The sequence below is a fragment of the Nycticebus coucang genome, chromosome 8 (genome assembly GCF_027406575.1).
Source record: "Nycticebus coucang isolate mNycCou1 chromosome 8, mNycCou1.pri, whole genome shotgun sequence".
NCBI classification, from domain to species: Eukaryota; Metazoa; Chordata; class Mammalia; order Primates; family Lorisidae; genus Nycticebus; species Nycticebus coucang.
The window spans coordinates 77979894-78002780 of NC_069787.1; the positions used below are offsets into that span (position 1 = coordinate 77979894).

Below are 22887 nucleotides of genomic sequence, written 5' to 3' on the forward strand. Positions count from 1 at the left end.
TGAAATGCAACCCCCATCCCATCCTGATCAGTGGCTTATACACTGGTTTTCCTTCTATCAGTGTTCAGCCAACCACTCAGATGTTCAGGCTCCTCAACCAGAATTCATCCTTGATTACTCTGCTTTCTTTGCCTGTTCTGATCCAGTTCACTGGCAAATTCTTGAATTTTTAACTAAAAATGTATCAATTCAGCTCGCTTGTGCTAATGTCAGCTTTCATAATCTCTTGCCTGGATTTCTGAAATGGTCTCATGAGCTGTGTCCTTGCTTCCATTCTTGCCCTCCTAATGCTTTCTCTACACACCACCCAGGCAGGATATTTTATTTATTTTAACGTGGAATAGTTTAATCAAAATAAACAAAATATTTTTATAAATTTTGGTAAAATAAACTTTTATTATAACAAAAGTAGTAAATATATTGTAAAATTTACAAAGAGACAAAAATATATACATTTCCACTTCCAAGGATTATGATTGTAAAACCTTTGCATAAAAGCCTCTAAATCATTTTTTCTTGAACATAAATACATATACATGCTTTTTTTTAACCAAAATGAGATATTGTAATATACATACTTTTTGTGACTTTCTCTTTTCAGTTAATGATGTTCACCTTTCCATGGCAAAACAGTTTCATCTTATTTAATACTCATTCCATCTATATTCAAATTTCTTCAATGGTCCCCCAAATACATTTTATAGGTAGTCTGCTTAAACCAAGATCCAATCCACACTGTTATGTCCCTTAATTTCTTTGCATAAAGCAGTCGATTTTTTTTTTCATGAAAATAAACTGTTGAAGTGATAGGCCATTTATACAGCTGAATGTTTCACTTAGATTTGTTTGCTTACTTCCTATGGTAACATTTTGTTTTTTCATCTGTCTGCTGTATTTCTTATAGATTGTATGTTAGATGCAAAGGCTTGATAATTCACATTAAATATTTTTGCCTGGAATATACTATAGATAGTAGCATATACTTCAAGGGACACAGTATCAGATTAATCCATAGGGTGGCTTTTTAAAAATGTAAATTGCTTAGTGTCATTTAAAAGAATGTAAATCGTAATGTAAATTGTCGGTCATTTATAGGTGCCTTTGCACTTATTATATAATACCGAACGAATTCTTTAAATTGGACTACAAGTTTCTGAATGATTTGATGGATACTCCCCCATTTTATATTTTCTTTCATTTCTACTTTTTAAGTTCTTGTCACATATTTTTTCCCCCCTATGCACTGATCACGGGAAGTGCTTACCTCTTGGGGCCTTTGCAAGTTATCTATAGGTCTAGGGGCTCTGCCTTGACTTCCTACTCCTGTTCACTTTTCTGTTCTAATGTCAAGTATCTTCTCAGATTGCAGCTGCCATTTTAAGTTGAGCTTCTCAGAGAAAGCCTACTCTAATTATCTTGTTTAAATTAGGTTCCTCTAAGAGACCTTAACATGCTAAATCCCAAGCACCCCGTTTTTTCTGCTTATGATGCTGTTTTTGTTTACCTTGGGTTTATGTCCTTACCTGACTGTGGGGCACAATGGCAGAGTCATTGCCTACTAGGTTCAGTGCACTCTGTACACAGAAGCCCGTCAACAATAGCTGAATTAACTTTCATAAGTCACGATAACCCTAGGGCTGTCAGGTCTTGGGGAGGTAGGCGCAGACTCTCATAGGTGGCAATAACAGGGTACTTCACCGGGGGTTGTTAAAGTGAAGGAACAGTTATCCTTACATGAAATACTTAGTCTACGTAGTCCACACACCGGGGCACTAAGAGGGGAGGACAGAATTCCAGATACCGATAAAGCCAGGATCTTACAGCACAGCGTAGGGGTAGTTGGGCTCAGGTAAGCGGCGTCGCAGCGACACCTTCACGTGACCGCAGACCTCGCAAGGGCCCCGCGCGGAGTGCGCCTGCGCGAGAGCTCCCGGAAGTGGCCGGACCCGAAGCTCAGGCCGAGCTCACGTCCGTCAGCCCGTCAGTCCGCCGGTCCGCCAGCTCTGTACCTCGAGCGCCTCGGGCCTCTAGCTGTCCCGCCGTCTGTTTGACCCGAACGGCGGCCGAGGCGCTCATCATGGCGACATTTATCTCGGTGCAGCTGAAGAAAACCTCGGAGGTGGACCTGGCCAAGCCGCTAGTGAAGTTCATCCAGCAGACGTACCCGAGCGGCGGGGAAGAGCAGGCCCAGTACTGCCGCGCGGCCGAGGAGCTGAGCAAGCTGCGCCGCGCCGCGGTCGGTCGCCCGCTGGACAAACACGAGAGCGCGCTCGAGACACTCCTGAGGTGGGCAGGGGACCGGGAGTGGGGAGGTTGTCCGCAGCCAGCCACCCCTAACTGTCCCCCTTTCTTCCGCTTTGCCTTCCTGCCTCAATCCTGTAACCGTGGCTGAGCCGCCCCGCCCGCTTGGCCGGGTGCGTAGGTGTGGTCTGCATTTTTTCCTGACTGAGCAGGAACCGGCCTGCGGGGACTGCGGTGACCCTGCCCTTTAGTCCTACCTTCCCGCCCCAACCCCTGGTCGGCTGAGGCCCGGTTGATCTGGTACCTGACCCAGAAGGAACACTCTGCCATGTACTCATTTCTCTTGCCACATTTACTCAGAACTAGTTTTCACTTTTTGAGTCCCTAAACTGAACCTTCCCTCACTGTCTTATGACTTTTTTGGACCAGATATAGATTTCATAACAGTAGCTCCTTCAGGGAAGTGAGAAAATTGGAACAATGGACCAAAGGTCTGTTTATTGCTTTTTACATTGTTCACTTGAAATGGACCGTCTTCATAAGTTCAGAACAATCAAATGACAGATGGAGAATTCAGAAAGTTAGTAGCTACAGTTATTGTAAATTAAATTCGAGTGACATAAGAGGAAGTTCAAGATGGGTTGCTTAAAATTAGTTTGTTTGCAAACAGGTATGATTGCATGCAAAATGCTTGAATGCTGTAATTAATCAGGGTACATTTTTTGTGACATTTTCAATAGCACTTCACAGTAACAAATTTCTTTTGCCTACCTTGTTAATGATCTCTTTTTCTATGTGTGATATATTTTTATTTTACAGGAGAAACACAAATATATTTGGATGCAAGTAACAGACACCCAGGCTAAAGTAGCATAAGCTAGGAAAAGACTTTCTGCTAACTGAAAAATCTAGGGATATTCTTGCATTAGCTTTAGACACCACTGTAGATCAGCTTGCCTCCATGATCCTTCCTTCTTAGGCCAGTTTTGTTCATGTATTGAGAGAGGTGGCCACCAGCAGCTCCAGTGTAATCATAATGGCCCACAACATTTAGTATCTTAAAGAAGGGAGGTTTTTCTTGTTAGTTCTGGTGAAAGTCTGTGAGAGGCTTTAGGGTTGGTTTGCACCCATCTATGATAGTGGGGAATGAACTAATGTAATTGGCCTTGTCTGAGTCATCCATCCAACCATTTTAAAATCCCCATCCCCGTGGATCAAAGCAAGATTAATCTTGACTAGGGAAGAGTTGGTTCCTCAAAGGAGAAAGCTACTGAATAGATTGCTCAGAGAGATTGTGATCCCTTGATGTCAATTTTATAGCTAAGCCTGTTGGGCTGGGGAGATCAGTAGTTTGATACTTAGCTTATGTACTTTTTAAACTAGGAATACTTAGACAATCTTTAGAATTAATATACTTAAAAAAAGTTCAAAGCAATTTTTATGTAGACATGAGCTGTGAGGATTTTCCGCTAGCAATATTAAAAACACATAGTTGTGACAGAATGAATCCTTTGATAAAAATCTTATGGAATAGGTTTGGTTCCAACCCTTAAGGAGCTTGGGGTCTTGAGAGGCATAGTTGGTACAAAGGTTTAAACTGACAAGGGAGGATGGTGGATAATGGTTTGATTAGGATTCTGCTATGAACTTTAAAACTTAATTCATCTTTTCCTTTATTTTATCAGACTTAAATGTGTGGACTGTTCTAGGTAGTGGAGCTGTTGTGGAGATGGTCTCTTTGAGAGTAACCATGTTTCCTTAGTCACCTCTGTATAATCCTCTCCTAGCACATTCATTCAACATACATTAAGGTTTTCACTTTTTGCTGTTCTAGTGGGGTTCGGTTAAGCTAGGAGATACTACTAAATTCTGTGATGGAGGTGTACACAAAAGTTCCTTAAGTACGTACATAAGCTATAAAATCAGTTGTCAAACAGTTGTGCGGTGTTCATTCAAATCAAGCGGAGTATCTTATTTTTAGTAATTATGTTTGAATAATTGTGCAGAGTGAACTTTCATTTATATATTTTTTAACTTAATAAATTTTTAAATTTTGAAAAAGAGGATTCCAAAAGAATAGAAGCTAGCTATTTTTTCACATGTAGCTGCAGCAATAGACTGGTCTCTTTAACTTGTAGGTGTTCTATTAAAATTTCCTAAAATACATTTTCCTGCATTTATGTGTATGATATTAATGAGAATGATCACTTAAAAAACTCATTTGTGATGGACATGATGCACACTTGTAATCCCAGCTACTTGGGAGGCTGAGGAGGAAGAATTTCTTGAGCCCAAGAATGAGATCAGCCTGGGCCACATAGGGAGATTCTATCTCTACAAACAAAAACAAACAAACAAACAAACAAACAAACCCCTAAGTCTCAAAACTCATTTGTATGATGTTTTATCCTTTATAAAGTAGCTGTTACTAAAAGTTGATTAGAAGAGCCTTAGTAGCAGGGGTGTCCAACCTGCAGCCCCTGCATGCTGATTACTTGAGGATTGTTTTGCTTACCTGTGGTGTTGGGTAGCTCAAAAGTATGCAAAAACCTTTTCTTTTGCTCATCAACTTTCATTAGTGTTTGTGTATTTAATGTGTGACCCAAGACAACTCTTAGTCTTGTGATGTACATCAAAAAGAAAAAGGGTTGGACAATAGGATGTGATGTACATCAGAAAGGAAAAGGATAGGGTGATCAGATGGGAACTCTGCTGGTGTTTGTTTTGGAAAACCCAGATACCAGCATTGTGTCATTTCTTTTGTGGTTATCAGTTTTTTTTAAGAGAGAAAGCTTCTAGTTGCCTTTGAAAATGTCTGGTTATTAGCTTCTTGAAATTTGATTGGGGGATGGAGGTTGGGAATCTCAACAGTCATATATGTAGCTTTTCATGTTATCTGTTTTTGGTATGGCACCTGTTTTAGGGTTGGGTTTATCTCTGTGTGGTAGATAACATTATCAGTGAGTTAAATTAAGATTTTATTCTTGTGTAAAAAGTTGGTAGTTAGGTAGTTCTGGGGTCCAGGGTTGTGAAATTCACTGGAGCTCAGACTCTTTTCAGCTTTCTATTCTGTAAATCCTAGCAGGGGTCCTCAAACTACGGGTCGCGGGCCACATGAGTCGGTGTGATTGTATTTGTTCCGTTTTGTTTTTTTACTTCAAAATAAGATATGTGCAGTGTGCATAGGAATTTGTTCATAGTTGTTTTATTATTTTTTTTAACTAATCCGGCCCTCCAACAGTCTTGAGGGACAGTGAACTGGCCCCCTGATTAAAAAGTTTGAGGATGCCTGTTTCTTGTTCTCATGTCAGACTGCAGTCATTCTAAGTTCCAGACCATAACATGAAGGAAGGCAGTAAGGCAGAGGGTGCGGCCTTCAGGATGTTTTCCAGCAAACTGTTCTACAACACCTGGCTCATATGCTATTGGCTATTAGGTGTGTCTCCATCTTCTAGAAGAGGTGCTGGGAAAAGGAGTTTTTATTATGGGCAGCTATATAGCCAGCTAAAAAATTGGAGTTCTTTTAGTGAAGAAGAAGGATAGAACTGATAAATGCTGTAGGCAGGTAGCACTGTCCCATCCATGCCCCACCTTAATTGTGCTTGATGTTCCTAACATTTTCCTTTTTTTTTTTTTAGAGTGATTGTGGCTGCCAATGTCTTGAGCTAAAGGGTTCAACTTTGAATAGTGTGATCTGTTTTTTTTTTTTTTTTATTGTTGGGGATTCATTGAGGGTACAATAAGCCAGGTTACATTGATTGCAATTGTTAGGCAAAGTCCCTCTTGCAATGATGTTTTGCCCCCATAAAGTGTGACACACACCAAAGCCTCAGCCCCCTCCTTCTGTCCCTCTTTCTGCTTTTCCTCCCCCCCCATAACCTTAATTGTCATTAATTGTCCTCATATCAGAATTTAGTACATAGGATTCATGCTTCTCCATTCTTGTGATGCTTTACTAAGAATAATGTCTTCCACTTCCATCCAGGTTAATACGAAGGATGTAAAGTCTCCATTTTTTTTAATAGCCGAATAGTATTCCATGGTATACATATACCACAGTTTGTTAATCCATTCCTGGGTTGGTGGGCATTTAGGCTGTTTCCACATTTTTGCGATTGTAAATTGAGCTGCAATAAATACTCTAGTACAACTGTCCTTATGATAAAAGGATTTTCTTCCTTCTGGGTAGATGCCCAGTAATGGGATTGCAGGATCAAATGGGAGGTCTAGGTTGAGTGCTTTCAGGTTTCTCCATACTTCCTTCCAGAAAGATTGTACTAGTTTGCAGTCCCACCAGCAGTGTAAAAGTGTTCCCTTCTCTCCACATCCATGCCAGCATCTGCAGTTTTGAGATTTTGTGATGTGGGCCATTCTCACTGGAGTTAGATGATATCTCAGAGTTGTTTTGATTTGCATTTCTCTAATATATAGAGATGATGAACATTTTTTCATGTGTTTATTAGCCATTCGTCTGTCATCTTTAGAGAAGGTTCTATTCATGTCTCTTGCCCATTGATATATGGGATTGTTGGCTTTTTTCCTGTGGATTAATTTGAGTTCTCTATAGATCCTAGTTATCAAGCTTTTGTCTGATTGAAAATATGCAGATATCCTTTCCCATTGTGTAGGTCTCTTTGCTTTGGTTATTGTCTCCTTAGCTGTACAGAAGCTTTTCAGTTTAATGAACTCCCATTTGTTTATTTTTGTTGTTGTTGCAATTGCCATGGCAGTCTTCTTCATGAAGTCTTTCCCCAGGCCAATATCTTCCAGTGTTTTTCCTATGCTTTCTTTGAGGATTTGTATTGTTTCATGCCTTAAATTGAAGTCCTTTATCCATCTTGATTCAATTTTTGTGAGTGGGGAAAGGTGTGGGTCCAGTTTCAGTCTTTTACATGTAGACATCCAGTTCTCCCAACACCATTTATTGAATAGGGAGTCTTTCCCCCAAGGTATGTTCTTGTTTGGTTTGTCGAAGATTAGGTGGTTGTAAGATGTTAGTTTCATTTCTTGGTTTTCAATTTGATTCCAAGTGTCTATGTCTCTGTTTTTGTGCCAGTACCATGCTGTCTTGAGCACTATGGCTTTGTAGTACAGACTAAAATCTGGTATGCTGATGCCCCCAGCTTTATTTTTATTACTAAGAACTGCCTTAGCTGTACGGGTTTTTTTCTGGTTCCATACAAAGCGCAGAATCATTTACCAAATCTTGAAAGTACGATGTTGGTATTTTGATAGGAATGGCATTGAATAGGTAGATTGCTTTGGGAAGTATAGACATTTTAACAATGTTGATTCTTCCCATCCATGAGCATGGTATGTTCTTCCATTTGTTAATGTCCTCTGCTATTTCCTTTCTGAGGATTTCATAATTTTCTTTATAGAGGTCCTTCACTTCCTTTGTTAGGTATATTCCTAGGTATTTCATTTTCTTTGAGACTATGGTGAAGGGAGTTGTGTCCTTAATTAGCTTCTCATCTTGACGGTTATTGGTGCATACAAAGGCTACTGACTTGTGGACATTGATTTTATATCCTGAAACATTATTGTATTTTTTGATGACTTCTAGGAGTCTTGTGGTTGAGTCTTTGGGGTTCTCTAAGTATAAGATCATGTCGTCAGCAAGGGAGAGTTTGACCTCCTCTGCTCCCATTTGGATTCCCTTTATTTCCTTGTCTTGCCTAATTGTATTGGCTAGAACTTCCAGCACTGTGTTAAATAGTAAAGGAGACAGAGGACAACCTTGTCTGGTTCCAGTTCTAAGAGGAAAAGCTTTCAGTTTTACTCTAGTCAGTAAAATACTAGCTGTGGGTTTGTCATAGATAGCTTCAGTCAGTTTTAGAAATGTGCCACCTATGCCTATACTCTTCAGTGTTCTAATTAGAAAAGGATGCTGGATTTTATCAAATGCTTTTTCTGCATCTATTGAGAGGATCATGTGATCTTTATTTTTGCCTCTGTTAATATGGTGGATAACGTTTATGGACTTGCGTATGTTAAACCAGCCTTGCATCCCTGGGATGAAGCCTACTTGATCATGATGAATGGCTTTTTTGATGATAAGCTGTAATCTATTGGCTCGCATTTTGTTGAGAATTTTTGCATCTATATTCATGAGTAAGATTGGTCTGAAATTCTCCTTTTTGTTTGGGTCTTTTCCTGGTTTTGGTATCAGGGTGATGTTTGCTTCATAGAATGTGTTGGGGAAGATTCTTTCTTCCTCAATTTTTTGGAATAATTTCTGCAGTACAGGAATAAGCTCTTCCTTGAAGGTTTGATAGAATTGTGGAGTGAAGCCATCTGGGCCAGGGCATTTTTTGGTTGGAAGATTTTTTATTGTGTCTTTGATCTCAGTGCTTGAAATTGGTCTGTTCAGGAGGTCTATTTCTTCCTGGCTAAGTCTAGGGAGAGGGTGTGATTCCAAATATTGATCCATTTCCTTCACATTGTCAAATTTCTGGGCATAGAGTTTCTGGTAGTATTCAGAGATGATCTCTTGTATCTCTGTGGGATCAGTTGTTATTTCCCCTTTATCATTTCTGATTGAGGTTACTAGAGATTTTACTTTTCTATTTCTCGTTAGTCTGGCCAATGGTTTACCTATTTTATTTATCAAAAAACCAACTCCTTGTTTCATTAATTTTCTGAATGATTCTTTTGTTTTCAATTTCATTGATCTCTGATTTGATTTTGGATATTTCTTTTCTTCTACTGAGTTTAGGCTTCGATTGTTCTCCATTTTCCAATTCCATAAGATGGCTTGTGAGATTGTTGATGCACTCTCTTTCTGTTTTTCGAATGTAGGCTTCTAAAGCAATGAATTTTCCTCTCAAAACTGCTTTTGCAGTATCCCAGAGGTTTTGGTAGTTTGTGTCTTCATTGTTGTTATGCTCAAAGAAGTTAATGATTTCCTGTTTTATTTCTTCCTGCACCCGTCTGTTATTCAACAGAAGATTGTTTAATTTCCATGCCTTTGTGTGGGGTTGAGCATTTTTGTTAGAGTTGAGTTCCACCTTTATTGCCTTATGGTCTGAGAAGATACAAGGTAAAATTTCAGTTCTTTTGATTGTGTTGGTATTTGTTTTGTGTCCCAGGATATGATCAATTTTGGAGAATGTTCCATGGGGTGATGAGAAGAATGTATATTCTTTATCTTTGGGATGGAGTGTTCTATATGCGTCTATCAAGCACAGTTGTTGTGGGGTCTCATTTAAATTTCTTATATCTTTGTTTAATCTCTGTTTACAGGATCTGTCCAACTCTGTAAGAGGAGTGTTAAAGTCCCCTGTTATGATGGTATTATCAGATACCATATTGCTCAGACTGAGTAAGGTCTGTTTCAAGAATCTGGGAACATTTAAATTGGGTGCATAAATATTTAGAATTGAAATGTCTTCTTGTTGTATTTTTCCCTTGACCAATATAAAGTGACCATCTTTGTCTTTTTTGACTTTAGTTGCTTTAAATCCACATGAATCTGGAAATAAGATTGCAACTCCTCTTTTCTTCTGAATTCCATTTGCCTGAAAAATTGTCTTCCAACCCTTGACTCGGAGCTTTAATTTGTCTTTTGAAGCCAGGTGTGTTTCTTGCAGACAGCAAATAGATGGCTTGTGTTTTTTAATCCAGTCAGCCAATCTATGTCTTTTCAGTGGGGAATTCAAGCCATTAACATTTATTGAGATAATTGATAAGTGTGATAGTATTCTAGTCATCTTATTTTGTGAGAGTCCATTGCTTAGTTTTATCTTTTGCATCAGTGTGGAGGTTAGGTTCTTTCCTTTAATTTCTGAGTTCTTACTTTGCTGCTGATCCATTGTGGTGGTCAGTGTGCAGAACAGGTTGAAGTATTTCCTGTAGAGCTGGTCTGTTGTGGCGAATTTTCTCAATGTTTGTATATGCATAAATGATTTGATTTCTCTGTCAATTTTTAAGCTTAGCTTAGCAAGGTACAGAATTCTGGGCTGGAAATTGTTCTGTTTAAGTAGATTAAAGGTAGATGACCATTGTCTTCTTGCTTGGAAAGTTTCATTAGAGAAGTCTGCAGTCACTCTGATGGATTTGCCCCTGTAGGTCAACTGGCGCTTACTCCTGGCAGCTTGCAGAATCTTTTCTTTTGTCTTGACTTTGGACAGGTTCATCACAATGTGTCTTGGAGAAGCTCGGTTAGAGTTGAGGCGACCTGGGCGTCCCTCTGAATGCAGTGTATCAGAATCTTTGGTGATATTTGGGAAATTTTCTTTCTTTTTTTTTTTTTTTTTTGTAGAGACAGAGTTTCACTTTATTGCCCTCAGTAGAGTGCTGTGGCGTCACAGAGCTCATAGCAACCTCCAACTCCTGGGCTTAGGCGATTCTTCTGCCTCAGCCTCCCGAGTAGCTGGGACTACAGGCGTCCGCCACAACGCCCAGCTATGTTTCTGTTGCAGTTTGGCTGGGGCTGGGTTTGAACCCACCACCCTCGGTATATGGGGCCGGCGCCCTGCTCACTGAGCCACAGGCGCCGCCCTGATATTTGGGAAATTTTCTCTCATAATATTCTCTAGTATGGCTTCCATTCCTCTGGGGCATTCTTCTTCCCCTTCTGGGATTCCTGTAACTCGTATTTTGGAACGCTTCATAAAGTCCCATAATTCTGACAGTGAAAGTTCTGCTTTCTCTCTCTTCTTTTCTGCCTCTTTTACTATCTGAGTTATCTCAAAAACTTTGTCTTCTACCTCTGAAATTCTTTCTTCTGCATGGTCTAACCTGTTGCTGATGCTTTCCATTGCATCTTTAAGTTCCCTAATTGACTGTTTCATTTCCTTCAGCTCTGCTATATCCTTTTTATATTCTTCATATCGTTCATCTCTTATTTGATTCTGTTTTTGGATTTCCTTTTGGTTATTTTCCACTTTATTAGCAGTTTCCTTCATTATTCCATCATTTCTTTCATTGTTTTCATCATGTGTATTCTAAATTCCCTTTCTGTCATTCCTAACATTTCTTTACAGGTGGAATCCTCTGAGGTAGCTACCTCATGGTCCCTTGGCAGGGTTGTTCTGGACTGGTTCTTCATGTTGCCTGGAGTTTTCTGCTGATTCTTCCTCATGAGTGATTTATCTGTTTCCTTGCCCTAATTTTCCTTTCACTTCCTCTTCCTCTTTAAGTTCTCGTGCCTGTGGACTAAGAGTTAGATGAGTCCTTTTGGTACAGGACCAGAAGGGTGAGAAGGTTGAAGAGCAAGAAAGGCATGAAAGAAAGGAGGATCGAGTGAAAAGAAAAAAAAAAATAGAGGAAGGAGAGGGGATGGGTAAAAGGAATATTGACAAAAAGAAGAGAGGCACAGAAATAGGGAGATAGAGCAATATAGGTGTACAGTAGGGTACTTTGACACAACCTTAAAAAAAAAAAAAAAACACCTTCTGGGGGTGCCCAGTTGGGTGGTTCCTTTGAGGTCAGCAGCTCTTTGCTAACCTGGTCAGACACAGTACTCCACCTCCACCAAGTAGACAGGAAAGACAAAAATGCTATAAATCAAACCAAAACAAGCAAACAGAAAACTTTACGGGATAAAATTGGGTGAAAAACCAAATAATAGCGGTAGAAACAATAGCAAAAATGAAGTTCTAGTTATTAAAAAAGGCAGCAATGGGAATTAAACTAGAAATTAAACTAGAAAAACTGAGAAAGAAAAAAGATCTGTACGGAAAAGGTTGAAATTAAAAAACAAAACAACATCAACAACATCAAAATAAACAAAAAAACCCAACCAAAAACAAAGCAGTATGTATATGTTGTTGAACATTGCCTGGGCAACACGTCGTCTTCTGGGGTATGAGATGTTAATCACAGTTCTGATACGACTGGAGGCTGCTGATTTCTCAAACCCCAGCAGGTAGACACCCTAAATCTCTCTTCAGCCCACTTAAAAGGCACTTTGAACTTGTAAACTTGCTGAGCAGAAGCCTTCCCAGGAAAGTGCTTGTCGCTGGAATCACTGCTGAAGTGGCTATCCACTTACCCAGTGTGTCAAAACTGGTCTCACTCTGCCTCTGAGGGTTAAGGCTGCAAGGCGGCTCAGACCCCACCCTTAGGCTACTCGGTGTTGGGTTACCAGCTCCCACCCGATTCTAGCTCTGTGACCATGAGGGCCGAGCTTGCTGGGGCAGATCGCTCACAATGGCTCCCTGTGGACCACAGCCCTGTGGCTCAGTGGCTCAGACTGCGGCCCCAGACAAGGCCAAAGTTCTCTGCATTCCTGCTCAGGCTCTCCCCAAGGCAAGACTGAGTGCCAAGTCCAAAGACACCAAAACAGTTCACAGGTAAGGCCTTTCCAGTTTGCAGTCTCGCTGCTACTGAACTTACAGTTGCTGGCGGGTTTAGACCGATTGAACACACGCGACCACTTGCCGGTTTTCCACTGTTTTAGTCCTCCTCTTGGGGTCCAGAAGTCTCTCGCTGACTCTCTGTATCCTCGCAGGGGTGATGATAGGCAGATACCACCAGCCAGAGATGCCTGGAGTCCTATCTCCCTGGACTCACGGTGCCCAGATGCAAGGAAGCTGTTACTCGGCTGCCATCTTGCTCTCCTCCCCTGTTCCTAACATTTTTCTAAGAGAGAACCTTCCCTCCTCAGAGTAGACTATATAGGAAGCTAAAAATTTCTTTCAAGAATTTTCAACTGTGCCTTCTCTTTGCAGCCTTAAATTGAACTATCTTTAGAGGTACTTCATGCTTAATTTAAATCCTTTTCTGGTTTCTCTGGTTTGGCTTCAACTTGGTTGGCTTCTTTCCTTCTAAAGCAGTTAGATTTTAGCTTTCTCTTTTTAATTCATTCATTTTTCACCTTTTAGAAAATCTTGTTCAAGAGTTTGTATCTCTTGTATACTGTTATCTCCTTTCTTGTTCTCGTTGTTCATGTGCTTTACATATTTTACATTTTTAAATACTTTTTTTATCAGGGTTTTGGGAAGGTGGAAAGCTGGATATTTGTTCAGATTTCAGTTTTCTACAGTGTAAGAATTTATATTCTCATCAGCAGGTGTATGTGTGTTTTTTAATTCCTTTACATTGTTGATAATACTCACTGATTAGTATAAATTAGTGCTTTTCACTACATTGATGGGTGAGAAATGGTAGCCTTTTTTACTTTGCATTGCTCTCATTCTGTTGAGATTGAGCATTTTATGTTTGTTAGTCGCTTAGTTTCTTTTCTGTGATTGCCAGTTCTTTCTCTTTTGCCCATTTTCTATTGTTTTTTTTTGCTTACTGATTTGTAGGAGTTATTTATTTATTTTTGAGACAGAGTCTTAATTTGTTGCCCTGGCTAGAGTGCAGTAGTGTCATTAAAGCTCCTTGCAACCACAAACTTCTAGGCTCAAGCTGTCCTCTTGCTGCTTAGCTGGGACTGTAGGTGTGTGCCACCCTGTCCACTTAATTTTTCTGTTTTTTTTTTTTTTGAGACAGTCTCACTATGTCTCCCTGGGTAGAGTGCCATTGTGTCACAGCTCACAGTAGCCTCCAACTCTTGGGCTTAAGCGATTCTTTTGCCTCAGGCTCCCAAGTACCTGGGATGACAGGTGCCTGCCAAAATGGCTGGCTATTTTTTTGTTGTAGTTGTTATTGTTGTTTGTCAGGCCTGGGCTGGGTTTGAATCCGCCAGCTCTGGTGTATGTGGGTATGTGGCTGGTGCCCTAGCTGCTGAGCTACAGGTGCTGAGCCAATTTTTCTGTTTTTTGTACAGATAGGGTCTCTCTCTTGTTCAGACTGGTCTTAAATTCCTGAGCACAAGCCAGCCTCTGGCCTTGGCCTTCCAGAATGCTAGGATTACAGGAGAAAGCCACCAGTCTGGCCTTGTAGGAGTTATTTACTTTTTCTTGATATTTATTCTTTTTCCATTATGTATGTTGCAAAAATCTTCTAATCCATTTCTTTTTTCTTGTCTGTGTTTATGGTATCTTTTGTCACACAGAAGTTTTGCAAAATGTTTTAGTCTTATTATTTGTAGTTATTTTCTTGTTTCTAAGTTTGTGCTTATGTTGTATGTGACTTTTTTTCCCATCAAATTTGCTAAGGGTTTGGAGCCACTTTTTTTTTTTTTTTTTAAACTAAGGCTTTTAGTTTATTTTCTGCATTTGTCATTTGTTCTATTTTTTCTCCCACTTGTTCTTTTTGTATTAAATGGTTAGTTTTTCATTTTTTGGTTCGAATATATTTATTTTACGACCATATGCCTTTTCTTTGCATTATCCTGCCAGTTTTGATATGCAGAATTCTTAATGGGTATTTATTTACTTATTTATTTATTTTTTTTTGTACAGACCGAGTTTCACTTTATGGCCCTAGGTAGAGTGCCATGGCATCACACAGCTCACAGCAACCTCCAATTCCTGGGCTTAAGCGATTCTCTTGCCTCAGCCTCCCAAGTAGCTGGGACTACAGGCGCCCGCCACAACACCCGGCTATTTTTTTGTTGCAGTTCGGGCTGGGGCTGGGTTTGAACCCGCCACCTTCGGTATATGGGGCTGGCACCCTACCAACTGAGCCACAGGTACCACCCTACTTATTTTTTTTTTAATAGGTTGCAGTTTCAGTTTTAATCCAATAGTCATTTATATAGATTTTCTGAAATTTAAACAGTTTTTTCTCTTATCCTTTCATGGGTCAGTATTTAGTTTGTTGCATTATAGTAGTGTCCATTTTCAATGTTCGAATGAAGTTGATCGAACTTGTCTTGTAATTTCTGAAATATTTTTTAAGCCTTAGAGTTTTACAGATCAGGAAAAAAAAATTTCTGTGCCATTTTACTTCACAACTGTTGCTTATGTTCTGATTGTTGGTTTGGGGGTAAAGATAATAGAGATACTAGCTCTGATGACATTGGTGCTATTTGTTAATCAAATACTAATGCAAAGTTTATGTGTACTACATTATAGAAGACAATATGGAGGATATAAAGATTATATTATACTTGGTCTCTGGTCTCAAGGAATATCTGTATAGATGAATAAACATAAAAATTAAAGAAAAAGTCAAAATCTGATTTGTTTTCTTTGTTTTGACTTTTCTGATGTTTAGCAAATAAAACAGCTTGTCAGGACTATCATTCTGTGTAATTATCAAAAGAATACTTTGCCTATGTCTTACACAAGAGGTTTAAGCCCATACAGCTAACTCTGTGACAAAACTAGGCTGCTGTCCTGACTGCTCCACTCCCCCGACTAGTTACTTTCTGTCATACTCTGCTGCAGCAATGCAGTGTCTTGTTTTTTTTTTTTATTGAGACAGAGTTTCAGTATGTTGCCCTCGGTAGAGTGCTGTGGTGTCACAGCTCACAGCAACCTCCAACTCTTGGGCTTAGGAGATTCTCTTGCCTCAGCCTCCCAAGTAGTGGAACTACAGGTGCCTGCCACATTCCTGGTCCTGGCTATTTTTATTTTTATTTTGTTGTAGTTATTGTTTAGCTGGCTCAGGCCGGGTTTGAACCTGCCAGCCTTGATGTATGTGGCTGGCGCCCTACTCACTGAGCTATGGGTGCCAACCCGCTGTGTCCTTGTTTTGTTGGGGTTTGCTACATACTGGACAGACATTGTTGATAATGAATGACTTCTCTCCTGTGATACTTTTCATTCAACTTCCATAACCTGTTCTCATATTCCATCATATATGTTCTAATAATTTAAATATAGAGTATAAATGTGCTGTGTCCCTACATAACTTATGTTTTGTGAGTTGACCTCAAAAGCTTTGAAGTGAAGAAAATGGGTATAAAAAATGTAGTATATTCTGTTTAGCTGTATTTCTTTTCCTGATCCTTTTGCAGACCAAGTCACTTCATTTCTTTCTACATCCTTCTTTGGTTACTTTATAGCAAGGATCAGTAAAATAAGGCCTGCCTAATCGCCTGTTTTTATATGCCTGTGGGCACTACTCCAGTGGGTTAGCACTGTGGGACTTGGGGCATTTCCCTCTGCTCCATTCTTGTGTTTGTTTCCAGCTCCTGCCTCCCTGGCCACTTTTCACTGTTGTCCAGGCTTGCTCTGATGACACCTACACATGGGTTACTTTGCTTGTCAGTGGTTTGCCACTAAATGGTGGAATCAGTCTGGGAATTGGTGACTCAAGAGATAACTTCCCATCCAGCCAGCTGTGCCAGGTGCCCAAGTGTCCTGGAGGAGAAAAGGATGTGCTGGAATTTGGGTCTCATTAAGGTAAAGAGTGAAATTACTGGCTACTCTTCCTACCCCCATGGCTCTTCTCCATCAGACAGGCATTTTTCTTTAAGAGAATGTCTCTAGCTGATGGCACCTGGAGAATTGTGTACCTTGTGTGCTCACTGTTTGGGATGGCCCAACCCAGGTAAAAAAGATAGAGGGCAGGGTGGGAGTTTTCTCTTTAGTTATATAAATACTTGAATACTGGGCTGCGCCTGTGGCTCAAAGGAGTAGGGTGCTGGCCCCATATACAGAAGGTAGCAGGTTCAAACCCAGCCCCGGCCAAAAACTGCAAAAAAAAAAATACTTGCATACTCACTACATACTTGATACTGCCCTTTTCCCAGCAGAGCCTAGAATATTGCTTTTCAGAAAAAGTTTTCTAGTCCTGGCTCTATATCCATATTGACCTCCTTGCTGTGCCAGGCACACTTTGGGCACACTGTTGCCTCAGGCCCTTGGCACTTGCTCTTCCCCTCCTTATGGGCTTGGTCTTTAATAGCTCCTATTCATTTTCAAAACAGAACCTTAGGTTTTACTTTGTAGAGATAGGAAAAAAGTCTGCTTTTTTGAAAGCTTTTTTTTTTTTTTTTGCAGTTTTTGGCCAGGGCTGGGTTTGAACCAGTCACCTCTGGCACAGGCACCACCCTTTTTGAAAGCTTTTAATTTTACTGATTTGTTTGCTTGGGGCTAGCAACAAAACAGCAAATAAACAGCAAATAGACCCCACTCTCTCCTCTCATGGAATTTAGAATCTTTGTGAGAAAGACATTAAACATAATCCTATAAATATGATCCCATAAACATGACCCCGTGATCTCCCTTCAGGGGCCTAAGGTTATAAATGGAGAGGGAGCTAATTTAAAAAAAGGGTTACATTGACTTTTATCACTCTGCACCAATGGACTATGTTGGTCCATGCTAGCATCATCTCTTGACTGGATTATTGCAGTCGTTTCCTAAATGATCTTTCTCCCTCTGTCCTTGCATACCTTCAGTCTGTTTTGTACATAGCAGCCGTGGTGAATCTGTGAAAATGAATTAGATCATGTTTTTCTTTTGTCCAACCCTTCCAATGGTTTACCCTCTCACACTATATAGTAAAAGCCAAAAATCTTATAGTGACATTCGAGGCATCATTACTTCTTTGACTTCATCTACCACTATTTTCCCCTTTGTTCATTCTGAGTCTGTATCGGCTTCCTTACCAGGCCAAGGTACATTCTTAGGTATAATCTTGTCCTAGAGTGTTGACACTTGCTTTTCCCTAGATTGGTAATGTCTTTTTCTCAGGTTTCTGCTTGGCTTACTTTATTGCCTTTCTCATGCCTTCTCTATTCATGCTGTTTTAACATTTTTTGAACAAAATTTTCATGCAGTCAAGTCTATGGGATTTAAAATGGCGGCCTTCTCACCTCACTCCTTACATATTCTTTATTTCTCTTACCTCTTTGTTCTCCATAGCACTTATCCATGATATCATAGATACCAATTATCTACTATACCATATTTTTACTTAATTATCTTGTTTGTCTTTCTCTTTAAAAGCTTTACAAGGTCACACATTTTAAAATGTACGTTTACTACTGAATTCCTAATGTACTAAAACTGTGTTTGGTGACTAGTAAGCCCTTATAATATTTGTTGGATTAATGAATGAGGAAAAGTTTCTTTGATGACATGTCAGCCTAGACAAAAGTGGGAAATGGGGATGGGAAAGGTTTTTAGGTAGAGAGGAAAAACATAATGACCCTGAGCTAGGAGAGCATATAATTTAGTGACTAGAATGAGTAGTGAATATACTGAGATGAGGTTGGAGACTTAGATGATGACCAGATAATGCAAGACCTTATCTTGCTGTTTTTAGCTGTAATTTTAAGTATAATGGGATTCCATTAAATGGTTTCACTATGTAATGCTTCTAAGTTTATGCTTATTTCCTAAGCAAAAAGGTGTTGTCCTATATAACCGCAGTACAACTTTCAAAGTCAAACAATTGATTATTATCATTAGTCCATAGAATTATTTCAAGTTTTGCTGATTTTTCCAATAATGTTATTTACAGGTTCAGGATCCAATGTAAACAGTGCAGCAGAATCTTTTTCTGTTTCCCAGAATCCTGTTGTTTCCCAGAATCTTGTTGGGTACATAACAGAGTATACATTGCAAGAATGCACAGTTATCATTAGTTAACAGTCAAGGTTAAGAATGAGAGAGGGGTGATCGTGGCCCCTGGGACGGTTGAGAAAAGGGTAAGCAAGGATGTAGGGTAATGGAACATCTGAAGTGGCCAGATAACGGTGCAACCGGAAGAGAGAGGAGAGAGAACAAGTCTTATCTCCTCAGACATCTCAGTTGCTCTTGTGTAAGCTACTAATTAATGGCCTCAGCTGGCCTGCACTGCTGATTTCCCCATGCGGGGGTAGTCACGCAGACATTCCCCTGACTGGGCACTTTACTCTGTGAGGAATTCAGATGGTCTACCTCCCACTGTCTAGGATCATGCCATTGGTTATGTCTCTTTAGTCTTCTTCAATCTGGAACAATTTCTTAGTTTTTTTGTCTTTCATGACCTTGACATTTTTGAAGAATACAGGCTAATTATTTTGTAGAATGTCCTTCAATAAGGGTTTGTCTCATATTTTCTTGTAGTTTATGAGTTTTTGAATAGGAGTACCAGTGAAGCGATGCCATGTTCTTTTTAGTGCATATTTGGAAAAGCATGATGTTGATTTGTCCTTTTAGTGGTAATTTTAATTTTTATCACTTGGTTAAGATGGTGTTTGCTGGGTTTCTTGATCTTAGGGTTAAAAAGTATGTTGTGCTGATTAGTCATTTCTTTTTTTTTTTTGGAGACAGTTTCATTATGTCACCCTCGGTAGAGTGCTGTGGTGTCACAGCTCACAGTAACCTCAAACTCTTGGGCTTAAGTGATTCTCTTGCCTCAGCCTCCTGAGAAGCTGGGACTACAGGCACCCGCCAGAACACCCGGCTCTCTTTTGGTTGCAGTTGTTATTGTTGTTTAGCAGGCCCGGGCTGGGCTCGAATCTGCCTGATTAGTTAAGTATTTTGGGGGGAGTTACTTTGAGACTGTGTAGTGTCCTGTTCTACACCAAACTGTCATTATTTTAGCATCCATTGATGAATCTTGTCAGAATCAGATCTTATACTGCAAAAAGTACCAATTCATGATTTTTCTGATTCTATTGGCAGTACAGTACAGTATGGTAGAATTTTCACTATTACTTATATGTTTTATTTACTTCAAAATGGTGTTCTTATTTTCCTCAGTGAGTTATGATTTGTTACTATTACTTATTTTATTTAAATTTATTTTGTACTTGGCGACAGGGATCCCCTTAAAGCTGTTTTCTGTGTTCTTTTGACTTGTCCTCATCATTTTTTCAGTACTTCCTTAACTTTTTGGCATAGCAAGATGTTTGAGGCTTGAATCTTGAATTTTTTCAATCTCAGCCCTGGAATCACACATTTCTCTAAAGAGCATTGGCTTAAAATGCAGAACATTATTTGGGCAGTAGGTGTGCTTATTGCTGCTGTGAGGTGTTACTGTTTCTAGGCCCTCTCAGCCTGTCTTTAGGAAGCCCACATATTTATACCTGCATTTGTTTCTCTCAACAACATTAATAAATGACTTTACACTGATACCTTCAGTTCCAGTCTAAAGCTGCAAGATTTATTACAGCTTTCTGCCTTCCCATATTCGTAATACTTTCTCTGACAGTGAGAAACCTGGCTGACATTATCTTAAATGTGTTTACTTGCCCAGTTCTTCCTGTTTGTAACCATAGGCATGCCCGCCAAAAGCTTGTTCTCCAACAGGTTCCCCTCCCTGCTGAAAACTCACTCTCAGAAAAACCATGGAAAGATAGTCGAATGAAGGGGAAGTGGGTATAATGAAAGGAGGAAAGATTAGGGGCTAATTAAAAAGTTTGGCTCTAACCCTCTTTCCCTCTCTTGCTCACCAGACTTGCTGGCTGAAAGCTTGTCCTCATCAAGGGGAAGTGTCTTATTTTATTTTAGTCATCCTTCTGGCTGATTTGTGGAGAATAGATTAGATAGAATGAGAAAGGAAACAAGGAAATTGGCTAGGAATTAGCCAGTTGGATTAGTCCACATAAAAGAGTGGTAGCTTTGAGAAGTTGTGTGGCAGTAGTGAATATGGACAGAAGAGGACATATTTAAAACATATTTGAAACTTGCTAAACCCATTTTTAATCATTAGTTTGCCAGAGATATTAATTTGTCCAATGGATATAAATATAGCTATATTAATAAGAAATAGTATTTTAAATACATTGGTTTCCTGAGCAAATGTTTGTTTACTTTTAGCCAGTAATACTTGATAAATACTTTTCCATGTTGGTGGGTATGGGTTTTTGTTCATAGTTTTGTTTTTTATTTTATTTCATTTTTTTGGAGACAGGCTCTTGCTTTGTCACCTGGGCTAGGGTGCAATGGTGTCATCATAGCTCACTGCAATCTTGAATTCCTGGGCTCAAGTGATCTTCCTGTCTCTGGCTCCCAAGAAGGTGGTAATATAGGCATCATCCCCATGCCTACCTAATTTTTCTATTTTTTTATGGAGAATGAGGTCTTGCTTGTGCTCGGCCTGGTCTTGAACTCATTGCCTCAATCAGTCCTTCCACCTGGGCCTCCCAAAGTGCTGGGATTACAGGTGTGAGCCACCATACCCAACCTATTTTTTATTTTTAAAATTTTTACTAGTTTTACTTATTATTTATTTTAGAGATGGGGTTTTGCTATTTTGCCTTGGCTGGTCTCATATCCCAGGGCTCAGGAGATCCTCTCTCCTTGACCTCTTGAGTAGATAGGACTGCAGGTGTACACCACCGTGCCCCCCCCAGTGCTCATAGTTTTTTCATTGTATGCATTTTAACATCCAGTTTACACACTGAAAAACTATGTTTATTAACTTTAAAATAGCTGATTGAATTTGATGGTGGGCCACTCAAAGTAAGCAGCCAGCTACAGTAACATAAATACATGTGATGTTTAGCACTGATAATTATTAATTTTGCTTTGTTTTGTAGATATTATGATCAGATTTGTTCCATTGAACCCAAATTCCCATTTTCTGAAAATCAGGTAAGTCATTAACTTTTGTTTTAAAGTTGTATGATAATGGCAGGTCACCCATTTCCTTCTGCCAATGGTATTGTTTTATTAATCATGCATCAGTTATGCTTCTTCGTTATCTTTAGGTTTTTATACAATGTTTTTACATTTTTATACAATATTTTATACAAAGGTAGAAGCTTTTAGGTCAGTCTCAAAGAATCAGTGTCCCTGGAATTCTATTCATTTTATTCTTCAAACTTGTGGAGCTCATAGGGCATTGAATTGCATTTTTTTGACTATATTTCATATCAGTAGAATCTATTGACTGATTAATTTGTTGGGTCCTTCCCCTTGACTTTTACAGAATTAAGGACACTGCATAATTCAGAACATACTTGTCTCAGTTCATGTGCTTTAACAATTTTTGGCATAAATTAACACTTGTATATACAAGTTGCAAATGCTGTTATGATTGGATCTTACACTTTAAGAATGTCATTTTAATAAAACCAGTGTATGGTGCCCCATGATCGCATTAATGTACACAGCTATGATTTAATAAAAAAAAAAAAAGAAAAGAATGTCATTTTATTTTCTGTTAAAGGTTAGGTGTTGAAAAATGTTAATTTCTTATAGTTTCATTTTGAAGACTTGATAAAAGGTTTTAAATTGTGTGATAAGGTAAAATTTAAAATTGTATAAGAAAAATACTTTAAATTTTTACTGGTGAAATAGTTGTATGTTGAGATTTGCTGTAAAATATATCAGGGGAAGAATATATGTGGATGGGTGGGTGTGTGAGGGCAGGGGAAGTCGGGGGATAGATGAGTCAAGAAAGACAAAAGGCTAAAGTTGCTGATGGGTACTTAGCAGTTCATTCTCTTTATCCTCTTTAAATATGTGTATGTATGTATCTCTTTGTGTAGGTTTGAAAATTTCCCTATTCTAGAGTTAAAAATTTTTATATTGGACTATAATAAATAATTTAAATGAGGCTAATTTTTTTTTTTTTTTTTTTTTTGGAGACAGAGTCTCACTCTGTTGCTCTTGGTAGAGCGCTGTTGGCGTCATAACTCACAGCAACCTCAGACTCTTGGGCTCAAGTGATTCTCTTGCCTCAGCTTCCTGAGTAGCTGGGACTACAGGCACTCACCACAGTGCCCATCTGTCACCCTACTCCTTTGAGCCATAGGTGCCGTCCAGTGCCTGGCTGTTTTTTTAGAGACAGGGTCTCGCTCTAGCTCAGTCTGGTCTCTAGCCCAGGCTGGTCTGGAACTTGAGAGCTCAGGTGATCCGCCTGCCTTGGCCTCCCAGAGTGCTGGCGTGAGCCACTGTGACCCAGCGAGGCTAGTTTTTT

The 22887-nt window shown here is 39.4% G+C and overlaps 1 protein-coding gene across 2 annotated transcripts in view; it reads left to right on the forward strand.

The window, feature by feature from the left end:
- Positions 1 to 588: 588 nt before the first annotated feature.
- PDCD6IP (programmed cell death 6 interacting protein) overlaps positions 589 to 22887 on the forward strand; it is an 80605-nt gene continuing 58306 nt past the window's right edge. The window contains exons 1-2 of one of the 2 annotated variants that reach the window (XM_053599006.1): positions 589 to 2286; positions 21503 to 21557. In XM_053599006.1, coding sequence (XP_053454981.1) covers positions 2078 to 2286; positions 21503 to 21557 — 264 coding nt within the window. In that variant the 5' untranslated portion in view covers positions 589 to 2077. The remainder of the gene's footprint in view (positions 2287 to 21502; positions 21558 to 22887) is intronic. The other variant, XM_053599007.1, reaches the window with a different exon arrangement.